Source organism: Gymnogyps californianus, chromosome 2, assembly GCF_018139145.2.
Source record: "Gymnogyps californianus isolate 813 chromosome 2, ASM1813914v2, whole genome shotgun sequence".
NCBI lineage: Eukaryota > Metazoa > Chordata > Aves > Accipitriformes > Cathartidae > Gymnogyps > Gymnogyps californianus.
The window spans coordinates 36,195,025-36,212,263 of NC_059472.1; the positions used below are offsets into that span (position 1 = coordinate 36,195,025).

The 17,239-nt window shown below is 40.8% G+C and overlaps 1 protein-coding gene across 3 annotated transcripts; it reads left to right on the forward strand.

Moving 5' to 3' along the window:
- The first annotated feature begins 1,067 nt into the window (after positions 1–1,067).
- On the forward strand, positions 1,068–16,411 carry TRAM1 (translocation associated membrane protein 1). Of its 3 annotated transcripts, none has more exons than XM_050892447.1 (11): positions 1,068–1,272; positions 4,326–4,404; positions 4,979–5,085; positions 5,288–5,404; positions 6,297–6,355; positions 6,758–6,842; positions 10,372–10,442; positions 10,533–10,637; positions 11,245–11,388; positions 12,362–12,522; positions 15,775–16,411. In XM_050892447.1, the coding sequence occupies exons 1-11, from the start codon at positions 1,150–1,152 to the stop codon at positions 15,846–15,848; spliced, it is 1,125 nt and encodes a 374-aa protein (XP_050748404.1). In that variant the 5' UTR covers positions 1,068–1,149; the 3' UTR covers positions 15,849–16,411. The 3 variants fall into 3 exon arrangements, with proteins under 3 accessions (XP_050748404.1, XP_050748405.1, XP_050748403.1); XM_050892448.1 differs by having other exon boundaries at positions 4,326–4,389; positions 4,967–5,085; XM_050892446.1 differs by having other exon boundaries at positions 1,069–1,272; positions 4,326–4,389; positions 4,964–5,085.
- The last annotated feature ends 828 nt before the right edge of the window (positions 16,412–17,239 follow it).

Genomic DNA, 17,239 nt, shown 5'->3' on the forward strand with positions numbered 1-17,239 from the left:
CAGAAGCTTTAATAAATAAAAGTAGCATGAATTTTGGGGCATTTGAAGGACAGCTCAATTCGGCCTGGATGTTTTCTGCATCAGTGGTGATTTCTCAGACCTCTTCATTCACCTGTTTTAACCTGGTAACAGCCTTCTGTGATTGGGTTGGGTTTTTTAATCCACACCTAGCCTCCCTTTTTAAAGTCTCTTCCTTCTATACTTCCCGGGTAGCTTTTCTTCCCTTCTGCTCATTCGCCATTGGATTCCTTGTTACTGTTACTTGGATAAAGTATGTTATTTCTGGCTATACAGTGTAACGTAAGCAGGCGGGACGGTAGAAGCCTGCTGCCGGCACCCTGAAAGCTGAACCTTGCGGCTGCCCCTCAGCCGGAACCATAACGTGCCCAGTGAGGGCGGCTTCCTCGTTGCGCCCTTCAGGTGCCCAAGCTGCCGTTGGCGGAGGTCTGGCGACAACAAAACTTAGCCAAAGCCCTAGGGGGAGAAGAAAGAAATCAAAGGTGAACCTGGATGGCGGGGGGAGCGGAGTCTGGCCCGGCCCTGCGGGCACAGACCGCAGCGGGGGCAGCCCGCTCTGACCGGCCGCTGCCCGGGAGGGCGCGGGCCCCGCTTGTGCCGCAGCGTGACCGCCGCCTCCGCGACCCCGGCGGGACCCACGGCCATTTTCTGTAGCCGCTTGCCTCGGTGGGAGAGGGAAGCTGAGCCGGTGCCCAGCGCGGGCTCCGGGCTACCGCCAGCGAGTAGCCAGCCGGCGCTGCCGGGCACGCAGCACCGCGGCCTCAGGCGGCGCGGCAGGGCTCGGCTCGGCTCAACTCCACTCTGCTGACAGGCCCTGGCCCGCACCGCCAGCCGGGGCGGCCTCCCGGAGGCGGGGAGGCGCCAGGCGCGCCGCCGTTGGTCGATTTGAACTGCCGGGCGCTGCCCCTCGCCGCCCCCGGGGGCGGGCGGGAGGCGCCCCGCCGGCCGGCAGGGGCGCTGCTGGCGGCGGCCGGGGCTGCTCCCTGCGGCCGGGGCGGGGTGAAGCGAAGCGGCGGCTGCCATTCCTCGGCTGCGCGGCCGCCTCCTCCCCCTCCGCCTCTTCCTGGCCCCGGCGAGAGGAGCTGTGCTGGCAGCGGGGAGGCGGCTGCGGCGCCCAGCTCCCTGCCCGCCATGGCGATCCGCAAGAAGAGCAACAAGAACCCGCCGGTGCTGAGCCACGAGTTCATCGTGCAGAACCATGCGGACATCGTGTCCTGCATGGCCATGATCTTCCTGCTGGGGCTCGTGTTCGAGGTGAGGCGGCACCGGCGCCCCCGCCCCGCGGGCTTCGTCCCGCTTCTCCCCCTCCGCCGGGGGCTCTCGGTGCTGGGCGGGGAGGGCGCGGGGGTCCCGATGCGCCGGGGGAGGCTGGGCGGGCGGGCGGCGGGTCGCTGCGGCTGCCCCTCAGCCCGCATGAGTACCTCCCGGCGCACCTGCCCGCCAGCCCGCGGGCCGCGCGGCCCCCGGCCCTCCCGCCCCCGCTGTGCGCGGGGAGAGGAGCCGACCCCCCGCCCCGCCACACGGCCGGAGGAGCCGACGCGGGCGCCCTCCCCGCGGCTCATCCCCGCTTCGCCGGGCCCGGCCCCTCGGGGAACGCCCTCTTCCCCGTCTCGGCCCGGAGAGGCGCAGCCCGTGGCTGCCGCCAGGACCCGGCTACCCGTCTCCACTCGCCGCCGGTGAGGGGAGGCCGTGCCCTGCCAGCCACCCCGCAGCGCGGCGCCGCCGTGAGGGGACGGGGAGCGGGGCGGCGCGCTTCCTCCCGCGGCGGCGGCGGCGAGTTCCTGCGGGCGGCGGGGTTACGTGGCAGTCGGAGCGCGGCGGCCGGGGGAGGAGTATGCGGCCGCGCTCGCACGGCGGGGAGGGGGGGGGGGCGGGCGAGGCCCAGCCGCGACAGGCGATCCCCCGCTCTTTGTGTGCGCGGCCCAGCTGCGCCGCGCCGGCACTACGGCTCCCGTCAGGCCGCGCGGCGGGGAAGGGAAACGAGCGGTGACGCGTACATGCAGCCGCCGCGGGTCGGGGGTGGGGGGGGCGGCACGGCGGGTTCCCCTTCACCCCCCCCGCCCGCCGAGGCCGCGCGTCGCCTCACGGCGCTCCCGGGGCTAGAAGCGGTTTGTGGAGCTGTTCGCTCACAGAGGGTCGATCCGGGTGTCTCGGCTGGCGCCGAAGTTGCCCCCCCCGCCGCCGCCTCCTCCCCCGTCGGAGATGGGGCCGGCTGCGGCCGGCTTTGACAGCAGTCGAAGGGAGCTCTCCCTTCGGCCTCTCGGGCCTGACTGAGGGGCCGGCCCCGCCAGCCCTGCTACTCGGGCGCACTTGCAGGCCAGACGCTCTTGTTGGGCCCCCATGTTGGATGCAGATGATCTAAAATGTGCCTTTTTGGCTCTTCTCGGTTACCTTCTGAGAGAACCGGAAAGTCACCCGTGTGACTGCCAAAATGTTCTCAGCAGTGTCCTGTCAGACACTTCCATTTTTGTTGGCTAAATGTTTCTGGCTTTTTAGTACTTTAGCCATTTGTTTAGAGTTGTGGACCTTTTTATTTTATCCAGCTGTTGATACTGGTCAGCGCTAGAGGCCAGTGGAGTTAGGAAAAAAATATATATATAAGGAAAGAAAAAGCAGGGCAGACAAGAAAGCTGTTATGTTTGGGTTTACTGTCAAAAATCACCAAGACAGTCCTTATATGGTGGTTTTCTGGGGATTGAGGTTAAAGAAATGGACTTAAACCATTACCTTTTATGCCTACTTCTGGCTTACTGTGTTTACAGTATTACTGGTAGGGTTGGAAGTTTGGGGGGGATTGGATGTGCTGAAGTCTTTTGTTTCCAGTTTTTTTTAATCCAGGGTGTTTTCTAGCCCAGCATAGAAGGGCCATATGCCTTTGTTGCTACAGATGTGGTATGGCTGAGAAGATTGTTGCAGTTTTTTAAATGCTTTGATATAGGTCTTGGAAATCACCTGCTGTGGTTAATGTTGGTATGGTAAGGTGTTTATACTGCCTGACTTGTGCAACTGAATTAGGACTGTGAGTAGCTGACAGAGCCTTCAAAGGGCAGTTCAGAATTGACTAACGTTTTGAATTGTCCTCTGAAGGCTCCCTTGATGAATAGGGAGCCCTAGGCAACTTCACTAATTCAGGCAAACTAGTTGGATTCCCTGAAGTTACATGGAGTGAACAGTCCACTGTGTATCCAGGGATTCCTAGGAAATCTAGGGCTTGTTTACAAAGCACTAGTTTTAAAAATAAATAAATCTTATTTCTTGTGAATGATAATACATGCTGGTAGTAACCTAATCATTATCTTCAGATACTCGAAGTATCTTCCCAAGATTCATAAAGGAGTTTGGGTTTTTTGTTTTTTTTTTTTTTGTTTTTTGTCAGTCCTATAAATGCAACAAAGATGCTAGGTTTTTACAGCAATGAGAAATGATCAGATCATAAATATTGTAAAGCACAGTTATTTTTCCCTCTCTGTTAAGACATGTTGATTCATGTTGGGATTCAACAAAGATGCGTTAAAGTTGAAAATAAATTTATGCTTATTGACAGATAAGAACTTGTGCTGTTGCTTATTTATTGGGGGTTTTATAGTATCATTCCCCCCCCCCAAAAAAAAAAGCCTTTAGAACAAACTTCCTTGCCCCCCTGCCTTTTATTCATTCTGCTTTTTCTTACTGTCCATCGTAAAGGGGTAGTACCACTACTGCTAAATTTCATTTCTTTTGTTTTACACTTCTTGCCTAAGGATCCCCAGGGTCAAAAGAATGCTAATTGTATTGAGTTGGTATGCAGCTAGCCTAAAATGATTCTCCGTTCTTTATGCCTTTTCTCCTTTCCTGTCCACGGTTTCCAAATCACCCACAGACTTATGAATATGATACTGACCTTCAAATTTTGTCAAATTAAAAAGTAGTTTTAAATGAAGTTTATTCTCAGCCATTGCTGCATGCATCGTGGTCTAGGGATTACATGATATTGTACATTCTGTTAATGTAATAATACAGTACAGACTGGAGAAAGAATTGCAGCATGTGTTTTCATTTTAATGTTGTAGAAAAGACTATTTGTAAGTAGCATTTTTGAGGATATTTCATTCAGGAGATTGGGTATTCTGTAAACAAATCTATAGAGATCACGCATGTGTTCTCCCTTTGGAAGGTCAGGTGGAGTGGTGCGATAATGTGAGTTGATCAGTTTTATGGGAGGGGACAAATGTGCTGGGGAAGGGTGCTAAAACTATGGGCAAATGTGTTCAGTTTAATATAGTTTATTTCAGTGAGAATTTATGGCACCTTTGTTTTTTCTCTTTCAGATTACAGCAAAAGCAGCTGTCATTTTTGTTACACTTCAGTATAATGTTACCATTCCTGCCACAGGTATGTATCTTGCAGGTTAGTTATCAGACGTTATTAGTACGCTGTACTTTCTAGACTGAGGGTAAGTGAATTTGTCAATTTGAATAGATAATAAGTAATTTCCAAGGACTTCACTTTATTTTTAGTAAAACTCCATTTTAATTACTTAGGTTAGGGGCAATGTTTCTGTTCTGCTGGATTCATCATTAGTGCTAAAACACCATCTGACTGGTAGATAGGTTCACATTAATTCTTACTCTGGTTTTACAAGTGGCAATCTTTACTAGTCAAAGCAAGGTGATAGTGTAACGTAATTTTATTGTCCCCTTGCAATGCATTTGGATAAGCTTCCGAAGTGCACTTAAGTTTTCGTTTTTATAGTACATCTTTCCAGAATCAAATTTAGTTTGTAATGTGATGGAGAAGATGGCTGTAAACAATCTAGTGACTTAGCTCATGATGGCAGTTTAATTTGACTTCTATTTGTTCAGCTGACTACAAACTACTTCTGTCTGAAAGATTTCACTTTGAGAAACAAACTTACTGGCCATTAAACTGTATTGGTGCCTAACAGATAATTCTGTTTGTCTTTTAGAAGAACAATCTGCAGAAACAATCTCTCTCTATCACTATGGCATCAAAGACTTGGCTACGATTTTCTTCTACATGCTTGTAGCAATAATCATACATGCTATAATTCAGGAGTACGTACTGGATGTAAGTACAAAATATTAATTCCTTTCATCAAGATAATTGTCAGGTTTTAATTAGACTTTAAGACTGTTAACTTAAAAGTAAACTTTTGCATTAAAGCTTTTAACTGTTAAAACATGCATTGAAACTTTTAGATGTTCGAATGCAGTTAACAGATAAATGTTAAGTACTACAGCATATAAATAACAATGGACTTTCATTTCAGAAAATTAACAGAAAAATGCACTTTTCAAAAACAAAGCATAGCAAGTTCAATGAGTCTGGGCAACTTAGTGCATTCTACCTTTTCTCCTGTGTTTGGGGAACGAGTATTCTTGTCTCCGTAAGTATGCTTTCTCTTCTGTTTGTATTATGAGATTTCAAAAACTTCACTTATGATGATGATAAATAAGTTTTTGGCTTATTTTTCTGGTTTTAGCTGGTTTTAATATTAAAGTGGGGACAAGTTTAGGGATTCTGTGTAGGTTGTAGTCATAACTGAATATAAAGTCCAATGGTATTACTGTTGCTCAGTCTCAGTTGATTTACTGTCAACTGGTAGAACTTTTTAACCCTATTATGGTACTTCATTCTCTGTAGTTTTTCTGTGTTGGCTTATTAGCGTAAAATAAATGTTAAAGCATCATACATAGCATTTTGGCAGCCTAGGGAATGGGTGTATGGACAGATTGCTGTAGGCTCAGGTAAGTGTGTGCTTTCAGATGACATGCTCTTTGCTAGTGGCTGTATGTGTATGAGCTTAGTTTCAAAAAAGGGGAAGAGTATGATATTTTTTTTTTTTTTTCCCCTCCCCTTAACATAATGACTCCTGAAAAAACTTTCCTTCTCTTAGTTAAGCTCAAAGCTTGTCAGCAGTTTACAAGGGAAGACTTACGGCTGTAGTGATGCTGAAATAACCTCCATCTCATAAGGACACTCTATCTTGAATGAACGCTTGGTTTGTTTGGTTGCTTTTTATTTTTTTAAGCCAATACAGCTGTCTTTTGGTTTTGGGGTTTGTCTTTTGTTTGGTTGGTTTTTTGTTTTGTTTTGTTTTTTGTAAAAGGAAATGTATTGGTCTGCAGCTTTTACTTGTGTGTGTAGATGTGTGCATGTCTGTACGTACACACGCGCATAGACATAAATACATATGTGTGTGTATGTTCATTCATTATTTCTGACTATGAATTAGCATCTTTGAGGGTTCACTGGGTTTTTTTGTTTGTTTTTTTTAGGAGAACTATGTATCAGATCCAACCTCTCTGTGGAGGGACTATCCGCACACTCTGATTCCGTAAGGCCTCTTCCTTAGATGATTGTTGGGGAGAGGAGGGAGTGTTTTAAACTTAGGGTGTGTCACGTACAATCTGTGTAGAATAAGTAGTCTGTAAAACTATATTAGTCACTAATATATTTTTGCTAATATTTATGGAGGAACTTGATTCTCTGTCAGTTTGTAGCAATACAGAGTTCTCTTTCTGTAGGCTATTATTTAAAGAATTAAGTTTTTGCAAGCTTTATTTATCTTAATGATTTTGTTTTTTAAAAATCTTAGTTTTTGAGTTGGTTGGCAGGAAGGATCTGTGTTTTTCTTTCTTTAGAGACAGTGATTAAATGTGTTCACTAGAAAGCTTCTGAAATGTTTTAAGTTCATTAATAAAAAGTAATATTCCTCAATTCTTGCTGTATTGTACAGGTTTCAAATGAAGTTTTTCTACATCTTACAGTTGGCATACTGGTTTCATGCTTTTCCAGAATTGTACTTCCAGAAAACTAAAAAAGTAAGTTCAAAATGTAAATCGTAAGAACTCCAAAGCCAGCAACCCGAACAGTGGAATAGTGAATTTCTTTTGGACTTCCAGAGTGATGTGTTACCCTAGATTTCCTACCCTGTTCTTATTTGGTTACCCACTTTTCCTGATGGAATTTTGGGTGCTCAAATGTCCATGTGAGAAGGTAGGTTTTTTCCTTTTCAGTTAAATCCTGTATTTCTTGTTGCAGTAAAATTACTGTCTATCTGTTGTGTAAATAGAAATTACTAGTGTTTCTCATCTACTAAAAGAATTTTCCCTTGAGCAAATGAATGTGAGATTTTCTTTTCAAACTTTTTTTTGTTTCTTGTAATTAGTAATCTGAATAGTGTCATTGAAATCACAATTGCTTCGTGAGTCATGATACAGGTGTAGAATATAAGCAGTGAATAATTTTGTAAATCCGAGGAATATTAAACTCTGGGATTTGGTTTAAATACTGCTGTCCTCAGCAGAAGTTCTGGTTAGTTGTGTATTGAGATTTTTTCAATGCTCAATTTTTAACAGCATCCTTTTCACCCTAAGGGTTTTCTCTTTTGGGGTTCTCAAAACACTGAGTTTACTGTAGATTTTTTGTAGCACGCTTTTTTCCTTCCTGGACCAATTTAAGTAGTCTCTTTGCATGTTTTTGCTCAGGTTCCTTTCTAAACTTTTCTGTTTTAAACTCTTCAACATGACTTCACCAAGGGCAAATCATGCTTGACTAATTTGCTGGCCTTCTACGATGGAGTGACTGCATCAGTGGATGAGGGAAGAGCTATTAATGTCATCTACCTGAACTTCTGTTAAGGCTTGTGATATGGTCCCCCAAAGCATTCTTACCTCTAAATTGGAGAGAGATGGATTTGATGGATGGACTGTTAGATGGATAAGGAACTGGCTGGATGGCTGCTTCCAAAGAGTTACAGTCAGTGGCTCAACGTCCAAGTGGAAACCAGTAGCGAGTGGTGTTCTTCAAGGGTCTGTACTGGGACCAATGCTATTTAATGTCTTCATCAATGACGTAGACAGTGAGATTGAGTGCACCTTCAGCAAGTTTGCAGATGACACCAAGCTGAGTGGTGCAGTTGATTTGCTTGCGGAAAGGGGTGCGATCCAGAGGGCTCTTGACAGGCTTGAGGATTGGGCCTGTGTGAACCTCATGAACTCCTACAAGGCCACGTGCAAGGTCCTGCACCTAGGTCATGGGAATCCCCAACATACTGCGTCCAGCTCTGGGGTCCCCAGCACAAGAAAGATACGGATCTGTTTGAGCGGGTTCAGAGGAGGGCCACAAAAATGATCAGAGGGCTGGAACACCTCTCCTATGGAGAAAGGCTGAAAGATTTGGGGTTGTTCAGCCTGGAGAAAAGAAGGCTCTGGGAAGACCTCTCAATATTGTGGCCTCTCAATATTTGAAGGGGGCTTATAAGAAAGATGGAGAAAGACTGTTTATTAGGGCCTGTAGTGACAGGACAAGGGGCATTGATTTTAATCTGAAAGAGGGTAGATTTAGGTTAGATAGGAAGAAATTCTTTATGAGGAGGGTGGTGAGACACTGGAACAGGTTGCCCAGAGAGGTTGTGGATGCCCCCTTCCTGGAAGTGTTCGAGGCCAGGTGGGGCTTTAAGCAACGTGATCTAGTGAAAGATGTCCCTGCCCATGGCAGGGGGGGTTGGACTAGATGATGTATAAAGGTCCCTTCCAGCCCAAACCATTCTGTGATTCTGTTGTTGCTCTGCGACTACACTGCCTCTCTGCTGCCAGAGTTCTGCTTTATTCAAGAAAATGAAACATACGTGTTACGTAACCATAGGTCTTTGTTCAAGAGCCTAGAAGAGGCTTGGGAAAATAGTAACGAGATGCTTTGTTTTCACGCTGATCAGATGCAGTATAAACACTGATGTTTTGCAGATGCACTGCAGCTGATGTTCCCATATTGTGCTAGTGATATGTGTCGAATTTGACTTCGTATCTAAGTGTGGAGGTTTTTTTAACATAACGTCAAGAAAGCTGTCACAAGTGGCAGAAGTGCTGTATATTGAATAGTAGTGTTTTACTGGGTCACTGCTTGGAATTTTGGCCTCTGACTTCTGCGTTAAGTTTTAAGAGTGACCGTTCATTTGTTTTGGCAAGTTCATAGTTGATATTTCTTTCACCACAGTTTAACCTCTGCCATCTTGGCTTCTCTGTCTTATTCCTTCTCTTGAAGGAACTAGCTTCTTTTACTCAGGTCTAGTTGTCTGTACTGCTGACGTAGACAGGAAAATTTCTTAACTGAGCTTTCTGTATACTAAGTAGTGTGTACCTCCACCTGCATTGTTCAGTAGGCCTTCAGTCTCTTTGATAGTTTGTCCAAAGCAGGCAGCATGGGCTGTTTAAATACTACCTCAGTTCTGAAGATAAAGTGCAAAAGGCTCGTCCTGGTAGTACTTGGAGAAACTGAGCATTTGTACTGACTATTCTCTAATATGTCTGAAAGAACTCATTTTTTGTTTTCTTTCAGATCATTTAGAGTAGGTCTTTATCTGTTTCCTTGCTCTTTGTATATGTGTGTGGTGTTTGCTCTTGTCACAAGTGTTTGATTCTGTGCTTTTGTTGGCTTTGAGATGGAGTATTGCATAACGTAGAATAGATCTTACAAGATTACATTTTTAGGTCTTTTTTTTTAATTACATGTATGCAAGATAAAGCTGAAGCCCCTTGCTTGAAGTTTAGGGAATCTTTCCAAAAAGTAGGAGTTTCTTAAGCACAACTGAACGTACTCTGCATACCACTTCAAGACAGATTTTTATTGTGATCTAGCATACTTTAGTGATTCTTCTGTTCACAGATGGCACCATCTGCTTTCCATGTGCTGTGTGTCTATACTTGAATTCATGTCTCTCCCTCTTTATTATTTCGTCTCCATGAATTGTTCAATTTAATGCGGCTGGCTAAAACCTAACTTGAAATGCAACCATGTGGCTTAGCATGACTGGTTAATAACATTATTCTCTGTATTTGCCAGCAACTGCGTCAGAATCTTGGATGATCTTGAATCTTTAAAATAGATGTCAACACTTGGAAACCTTTTCATTTTGGGTTCATAGACTGTTATTTTATTTCTGTAGCAATCTGACAGAATCTGATGGGCAGCAAACACGCGGAACTGTAGGAAGTTATCCGATGATACAGTAATACATACCAAATAAGTATTGTAATAGCTAGTACAAATTCACAGTAGTCATATCAAATAAAAATGGGCCCTTTTAAAAAGTATCTTTTTGATGCTTGATGCGTTTTTTCCACAATAGAGTATGTGTAACATACCGAGTATTATTGGTAAGTAAGCAATAAGTTATACGTGGAATTAAATGATCTAGGCTGAGTAATTCAGTGCCAGAACAGGCCACGTTAAGGTAGCTGATAAACCAAGAACAATTTCCAAGACTAGGCAATAGTTTGTAATAATATATAACATTGTACAATAACGTATAACATTGTGTATAACACAAAATTACTTTTTTCTTCCTAATAGGAAGATATCTTTCGCCAGATTGTCTACATTGGACTTTATCTCTTTCATATTGCTGGAGCCTATCTCCTGAAGTAAGTCAATTGTAAACTTTTGCTGGCTTCATTCTCTGTCTTTAAACATCTAACAAAATGTCTGAATGTTTGTTTTATTTGTTTTGATAGTCTGACCCATCTTGGACTTGTTCTTCTGGTATTGCATTACTTCGTTGAATTTCTTTTCCACATATCCCGTCTTTTCTACTTCAGTGATGAAAGATACCAGAAAGGGTAAGTAGTCTTTATCTTTTAAATTCAGGTAGTTTCTGTCTCAAAGCCTTGTGCATTTAACTAATCAGAAACCAAAATTACAAGGAAGTTCAAACAGTGTTTCCTTAGAGGCCACAGTTCTCCAGACTAGTTTTAGTATTTATATCTCTAAAACAACTATTTTTTTACCTTATTCACCTATTTAAGTAAATGTTCGTAGCAGTATAAAATGAAATAAAATCTTACACTAATATTTAAAAAAAAAAAAGTTTTGTAGAGAAAGGAACAGCATAGGTTGCTAATACAGCCAGTTCTATAGGAACTAATAACATGCTTATGTTCTAATAGTAGTGGAAAGCACTTTCCATTGAGTTTAAATTAGTTTTCAGAACATACTTTTGTTTTGTAAAAAAAGATAGTGAGGCAGGGCTTTTCTTGCTTTTTGTCTTCTATGAGTACTAGAAATACAAGACTAGTTTAGGATAGGTGCAAAATAATGAATTTAGGTAACTTCTTAAATTTCAAACAAATTCACATGGTGAAGAGTAAACATTTGCATTGTTAGTACTTGTATTTGTGTTCTGAACGGCAAATTCATTTAGTGTTTGTGGTGGTTTTTTTGTTGCAGATTTTCACTGTGGGCAGTTCTTTTTGTTTTGGGAAGGCTTCTCACGTTGATTCTCTCGGTCCTCACTTTTGGCTTTGGACTGGCAAGAGCAGAAGATCAGCAGCTGAATTTCAGTACTGGAAACTTTAATATCCTGGCTGTTAGGTATAGTAAACTTGGAACGGTTCTTAAGCATGAGCTGTAAACCTGTGTTAAATACACAATATAAATCGTATGGTATTAATGCTAGTAATTTTTAATGGTTAGGTGTTTTCATGCAACCGATGGGATCAATAGGAATAGCTTCTGTAACAAACTTTTAAGGCACAGTGAAATGAATTGAAGAATTTACAGTCTACAGCTGAGAAATCTGTAACTGATTACTCGGGGAGTTTTGTCAGAAAAAAATAGAATTAAAAGGGATATCCAGTTACAGAGATTACTTTCAAATGTTTTAGAATTAGTGAATTGAATTCTAGATATAACTGCAGTGAGTTTATCTGTAGAGGTCAAGGCATTATGCCCAGAGCATCTTTGGTCCTGGTTAAAGATTCCTACCTCTTTCTCTGCCTTTACTACAGCTCCTATTGCTGCTATGTGATGCACAATGTTCAGCCAACCACCTTGCCTTTTTATGAATTAAATCCAAAAAGGAAGTTATTAGAACACTGACAATGTCAACATTACTCTGCAGAATTGGTACTCAAAACTGCAAGACTCTCTTAAGCCATTTTCATCTGTTACTACGTGGTACTTTGAGAGTGATACTGAGAAAGGAGAGAGCAGGAAAGAAATCCAGTTTTGATGGAGGGACAAAGACTTCACTCTCCCTGTGTATCTAGTTTCTTTCAGCTGTGCTAAGCCCAGTCGCCCTATGTGAGCTAACTCTTGCATGGCTTAGAAAATGGATGTTACTAGGAGGCGACAGGGAAAGTCACAAAAAAAAAGCCCCAAACAACACTGAACTTTTACAAATTCATGTTATCTAGAAGGAATCACTCTAATGTGTTTGAGGAACCCGAGTAAAAAGGCAGTTTATGACATAAAAAAACTATCTGCGGTGGTGTTCTACTTCCCTTTTCTATTTGAATAATGAGATAAACTTACTGATAAACTTTTACCTGTGTTTTGTTTCTAGAATTAGTGTGCTGGCCTCCATCTGCATGGCTCAAGCATTTATGATGTGGAAGTTCATTAATTTCCAGCTTCGGAGGTGGAGAGAGCATTCTTCTTCTCAGCCTCAGTCAGTGAAAAAGAAGTTCGTAACAGCTAAAGGAAAGACCTCCAGAAAAGAAAGAGGTTTGTATTTTCAGTTTTTCTGTTGCGTTAACTTCTCAAAATCAACTTTAGGTAATGGAGAGCCTTTTTTAAATATAATTGCTAAAGAAGCATTTTATGTTTAACTTGCAAGTGAGATGACTTGGTTACAGGAACAGTATTGGTGAATATTGTTGTGGTGGTTTTTTTTCTGATTTAAAAAAATCACTATATATTGCTTGGTTTTTCTCTTCTAATTGAATGAATGAAGGAATTACCATTTCTTTAGTTAATGCAACATGAGGTTTTTTTGTGTCTAATTTTATTACTTGAGCAAAATGTGTCATGCTTATGTTTTGTTCCCTTATAAAAAGGGAACAGACACGTTTTTAGATCTGTTCGAATAATCAATTACTTCTAAATTTTTCTTGCAATGAATTTCAAGGTTGTTTTTCATTGCCACTAAATTCTGAGGTTTTAGGGCAAGAAGATGTTTTGATGATCCATCCAGTAAATAGGCTTATGTTGGACTGTTTTCACTAAAAATAGAATTTTGATACTTCTTTTAAGGGGAGGTAATAACTACTTACTATTCTAAACCTGTGTAGAAGCATTTGGAAATGAACTAATGACTCCAGGTTTGACTTCTTAATTATGTCACACTGCTTTTATGGAAAGGATATGAAAGATGAACCAAATGCTTTTTCCTCCAAGGAAAATTATGTGCTTCATTAAAAAAAAATAAAAAAATAAATCCCCACACTTCAGTATTTCTGTTGTTCCAACAATTAAACTTCTGTGTATTTAATTGCTAGCTTGAATAACTTCTGCACTTTTTTGAGACTGCTTGAGTAATTTCAAAAGCTTATTTCAGCATGATCCTTTGCTACCAATCATGTATTGCCAACCTGTTCCACTTTTTGATATATTGAACATAATGTGTGGGAAGACCATTTGCACTGAGTACTGAGATTTGTGGTCAGAGATCAATTGATTGATTCCCCCCCCCGGTTTCTTTTTTATTAAAATCATGTGCTTACAGTATTTCTGTACTCCCTTTTGATGAGTTGTAATTATCACAACTTGGCTTCTGTGTGGTGTTGGGTTTTTTGTTTTCGTCAGAAAATCCAGTTGGACTTTTTTTTTTTTTTTGAGTGAAGGTAGTTTCCTGTGTAGGTGTCCTGCTTAATCAGAGCTTCGTGTTCATTGCATCTTACTATTTTTTTTGTGGAATTAATTTAAATCTTGTATGCCAAATATTTTTAAAGCATAAACTTAAATGGCATTTTAATCAGTGAGTCAAAAATGTAGTAGCTTTTTAAAATCTCTTAAACTATTTCATTCATGTAATTTGGTGAATTTGCTGGTTTTCACCCAACTTCAATGGCAACTTGCAAGTGGTAAACGAATAGTGAAAGAGTCAGTTAATTGGAATTGTGGTTTAATTCACAAAATAATTGAGCTATGCCTGTCCTAAAGACTGGGGAATTTTACAGCTTATTTTAAATGGAAAGAAAAGAACTTTAAAATCTGAAAGGTTAGTGTTGCTTCAGATTCTTGTGTTTTCAAGAGTCCTGTAATGTTACCTGTACAGAACACTTGCACAGGATGCAGCAAGACAGTGTTTTTGACAGAGTAATATATGCAATTAAACTGTTTAAAACAAAAAAGAAAAAAAAGACTTTTTTTGTGGTTGGATGGATTTTGGGGAGCCAGGGTACAATAAAATGTGTTACTTTTAGACTATACCAAAAGCAAGAAATGACAGTAGAAAAATCCTACTGCTGATGTAGGTGGGGTACGCAGGCACATGCTGATTCTTGTTCTTTGTTTTATTTACACTTGTTTTGACTTAACTGTTCAAGAAAATATGATTTCAATTAGCTGGCTTGGATCTAGCTCATTGTTTGTAAGCTTCTTGATTTAAGAACACAAACTTTTTGAAAAGTATCCAAAGACCACCTTATGTAGGCTTAAAATGGTGGTGTTGTTTACAACTGAATATGTTGGATAGACTTGGAATGTTCCTATGTGACTAATTGGGCCTGTGTCTGGTCTCATTCTCATGTATGTTTCCGATTTTAATTATTTTCTTTTAGTTGCTTGTTTGCATAAATGGGAACATATTTGGGTGTAGTGGGGGAGAGAGGGAGATCAACAGTTGTTTTTATGGATTGGCCACACTCTGTGGTGATCTGCAACACATCTGCAGATGGAAAACATTAATTTAACCAGTTATTTGTACAAAAACCCACAACGGTTCCTTGAAGTCAGAATGATACTGTAAGTCGGAGCAGAGACATTAAGCAGCAAGCATTACAGCTGGCTATGCACTCTGCTCTTCAATCTGTTTTATAAATATGGTTACTGTCAGGCAACACCTCTGCTTCCTTGGGTTGTGGTGACGCTGAATAAAGGGGATACTTTTAATTTGCAGTGGTATGATGTTGTTGCATTTTACTATAAGTTGCGTGCATTATAAATCTATAGATTATGGGTCATTGTTCTAGGGCAAACTTTTGTGATCAAATAGTCACTGTGGTACCTGTACAGATTAAAACTCTTGAGACCTTTAAGTTGGCCCAGAAGGGGGCTAGAAGTGGAGAGTTGCAGCTGGTAACACGTTCTTGCTTTGTATTCTTAGATAGGTGCCTGATCTTGTGCTTGAACTCTTTCCATGTACACATACTCATCTCAAATCTAACTAGCGTTTTATTTCTGTCCATCTTATCTATGTAAATGTCTTCATCAGAGCATAAATGAATTCTATATCTTAAAGTATATACTTAAAAAATTGTGTGTGTATGTGTGTATAAAGATTTCCTGTATATATGAAAAGCTGGTAAAGGTAAGTGAAGGAGTATAATTTTAACAAGAATTAAAATATGAAATAGGTGGGATAGACAATTCCCTGGTATAGGTCTTTATTGTTTATATATTGTGTGTGTCTCCAAAATTTCACAGGAGAGTCTCATCTACAGGTTGAGTATTTTACTTTTTAAGAGAATATCTTCTAAAATATTATAGCTGGTCTTGATTTTCAGTCTAGATGTATATAATGCACACATTTCAGTGTCTGGCCATGTCAGGAAACTGGACCTTATCATAGTAAACTTTACATTTTGCACTTTGTAAAAACTTCATTATAGTGTTGCATTATGAATGATGATGATGAGGTTTAACAAAGAACATACATCAGAAAAGAAGTTAAAAGACTATATAGGACCTACAAAAATGTAATAAAATATAAAGCGTCTCATTGTATTTGAAAAATGTTTTCCTCTTTTTTTCTAGAAAATGGAATAAATGGAACAGTGACCTCAAATGGAGCAGACTCGCCTCGTAGCAGGAAGGATAAATCCTCGTAAAACTGGGTTTTATTAAGTTAATTGACTAATGTCCCCAAAGAATCTGCTTTTTACATGGATGGCCCTTCAGCACTAGAGATGTTATGGATTAAAGAAAATACAATTCATGTTTTTTGATTATTGCTGTTGTTTTGAGAAACTTTTTTTAAAAGCCATTTTGACTAAGGAAAAAGGTTTATCTGTCTTCAAATACTTGGGGGGGGTTACAACACTTTTTAAATAACATTGACACTTTTTTAAACATTTATTGTGATGAAATAACTTCACTTAATGAGGAACACTGTTGCAATGTATTATTTCCTTCCAGTTTTTGTAATCTTGGTGATATATACTGTTCTACCAACTTCACTTTTTCCAAGTTCTTCAAGTATTGCAAAATTGAAGTAAAAACTTAGTATGCATTTTCAGATACTCTGGCTTTTCAGTTAATTACCTTGATTCAAATTTACAGTTCAAATTGGGATTCTGAGACCACACCAATAAACTTCTTTATTTTGTAGTTATTAGCTACACAATGTCTGCTCTAAGAATTGCCCCATATCATTAAAACAAAGCTGAACTAATTGGAAATGTTGCAGAGTCTTATTGTTTGTTGGTTAGAAATCTCTTACAAGGAACAAAAAACCTTTTTGAGATATAGCTTTAGCACTTGAAAATTAGAAGGGAGCGTGTATGGTCATAGAGTTGATTTGAGTAGCACTGTTAACTCCTGTCTGTGCTTTTAAAGTGTATGTATCTTGGAGAATTAGTGTGCGTTGGACCTTCTTTGGAAACTTGTCTGTCTGATTTTAGAGGGTGGAGGTTCTTACAATGTGGTGTTGTGATTGTTTTAGGAGGCATTAATGCTCCGTGAAGAGGGAATTTGTTAGATAAATGGATCAAGTTATGAGAAACATTCCTTTATTCTAACTGCTTTGCTTTGTTTTGCTTCTGGTAGGAAATAGTTTGATTTCTCCTATATATATTTTTACGAAAAAATATTTAAAAGCTACAACTTCTTAAAACTGATTTATTATGCCCTTTGCTGTAACTGGAAAAATCTTAATTTAAGATTCTTTCCATTATCTGTCTTTCATAATTGTATTAAATGTGAAGCTTTGTCCAGTTAATTTTCCAGTTTAATATGCAGTTAATGTTTCCTCTGTACCCTTTTGTAATGGGTATAATTCAACCCATTTCACTTGAGAGAATGAGTTAGAGATTTAATTCAGTCTTAAGAAGAAGTTGCTAAATTAGTCTTTCAAGTTAACCCAAGTATTGGACTGCTTATTGATTGAGAGGAGTAATTGTGAGCAATCAAGCTGATAAATAAAATAGTTTTAATTAAAAAACTTCTTATAGTTGAGTTTATACCCAACAAAATAATAAATCTGCATTCTGTATCTTCTACA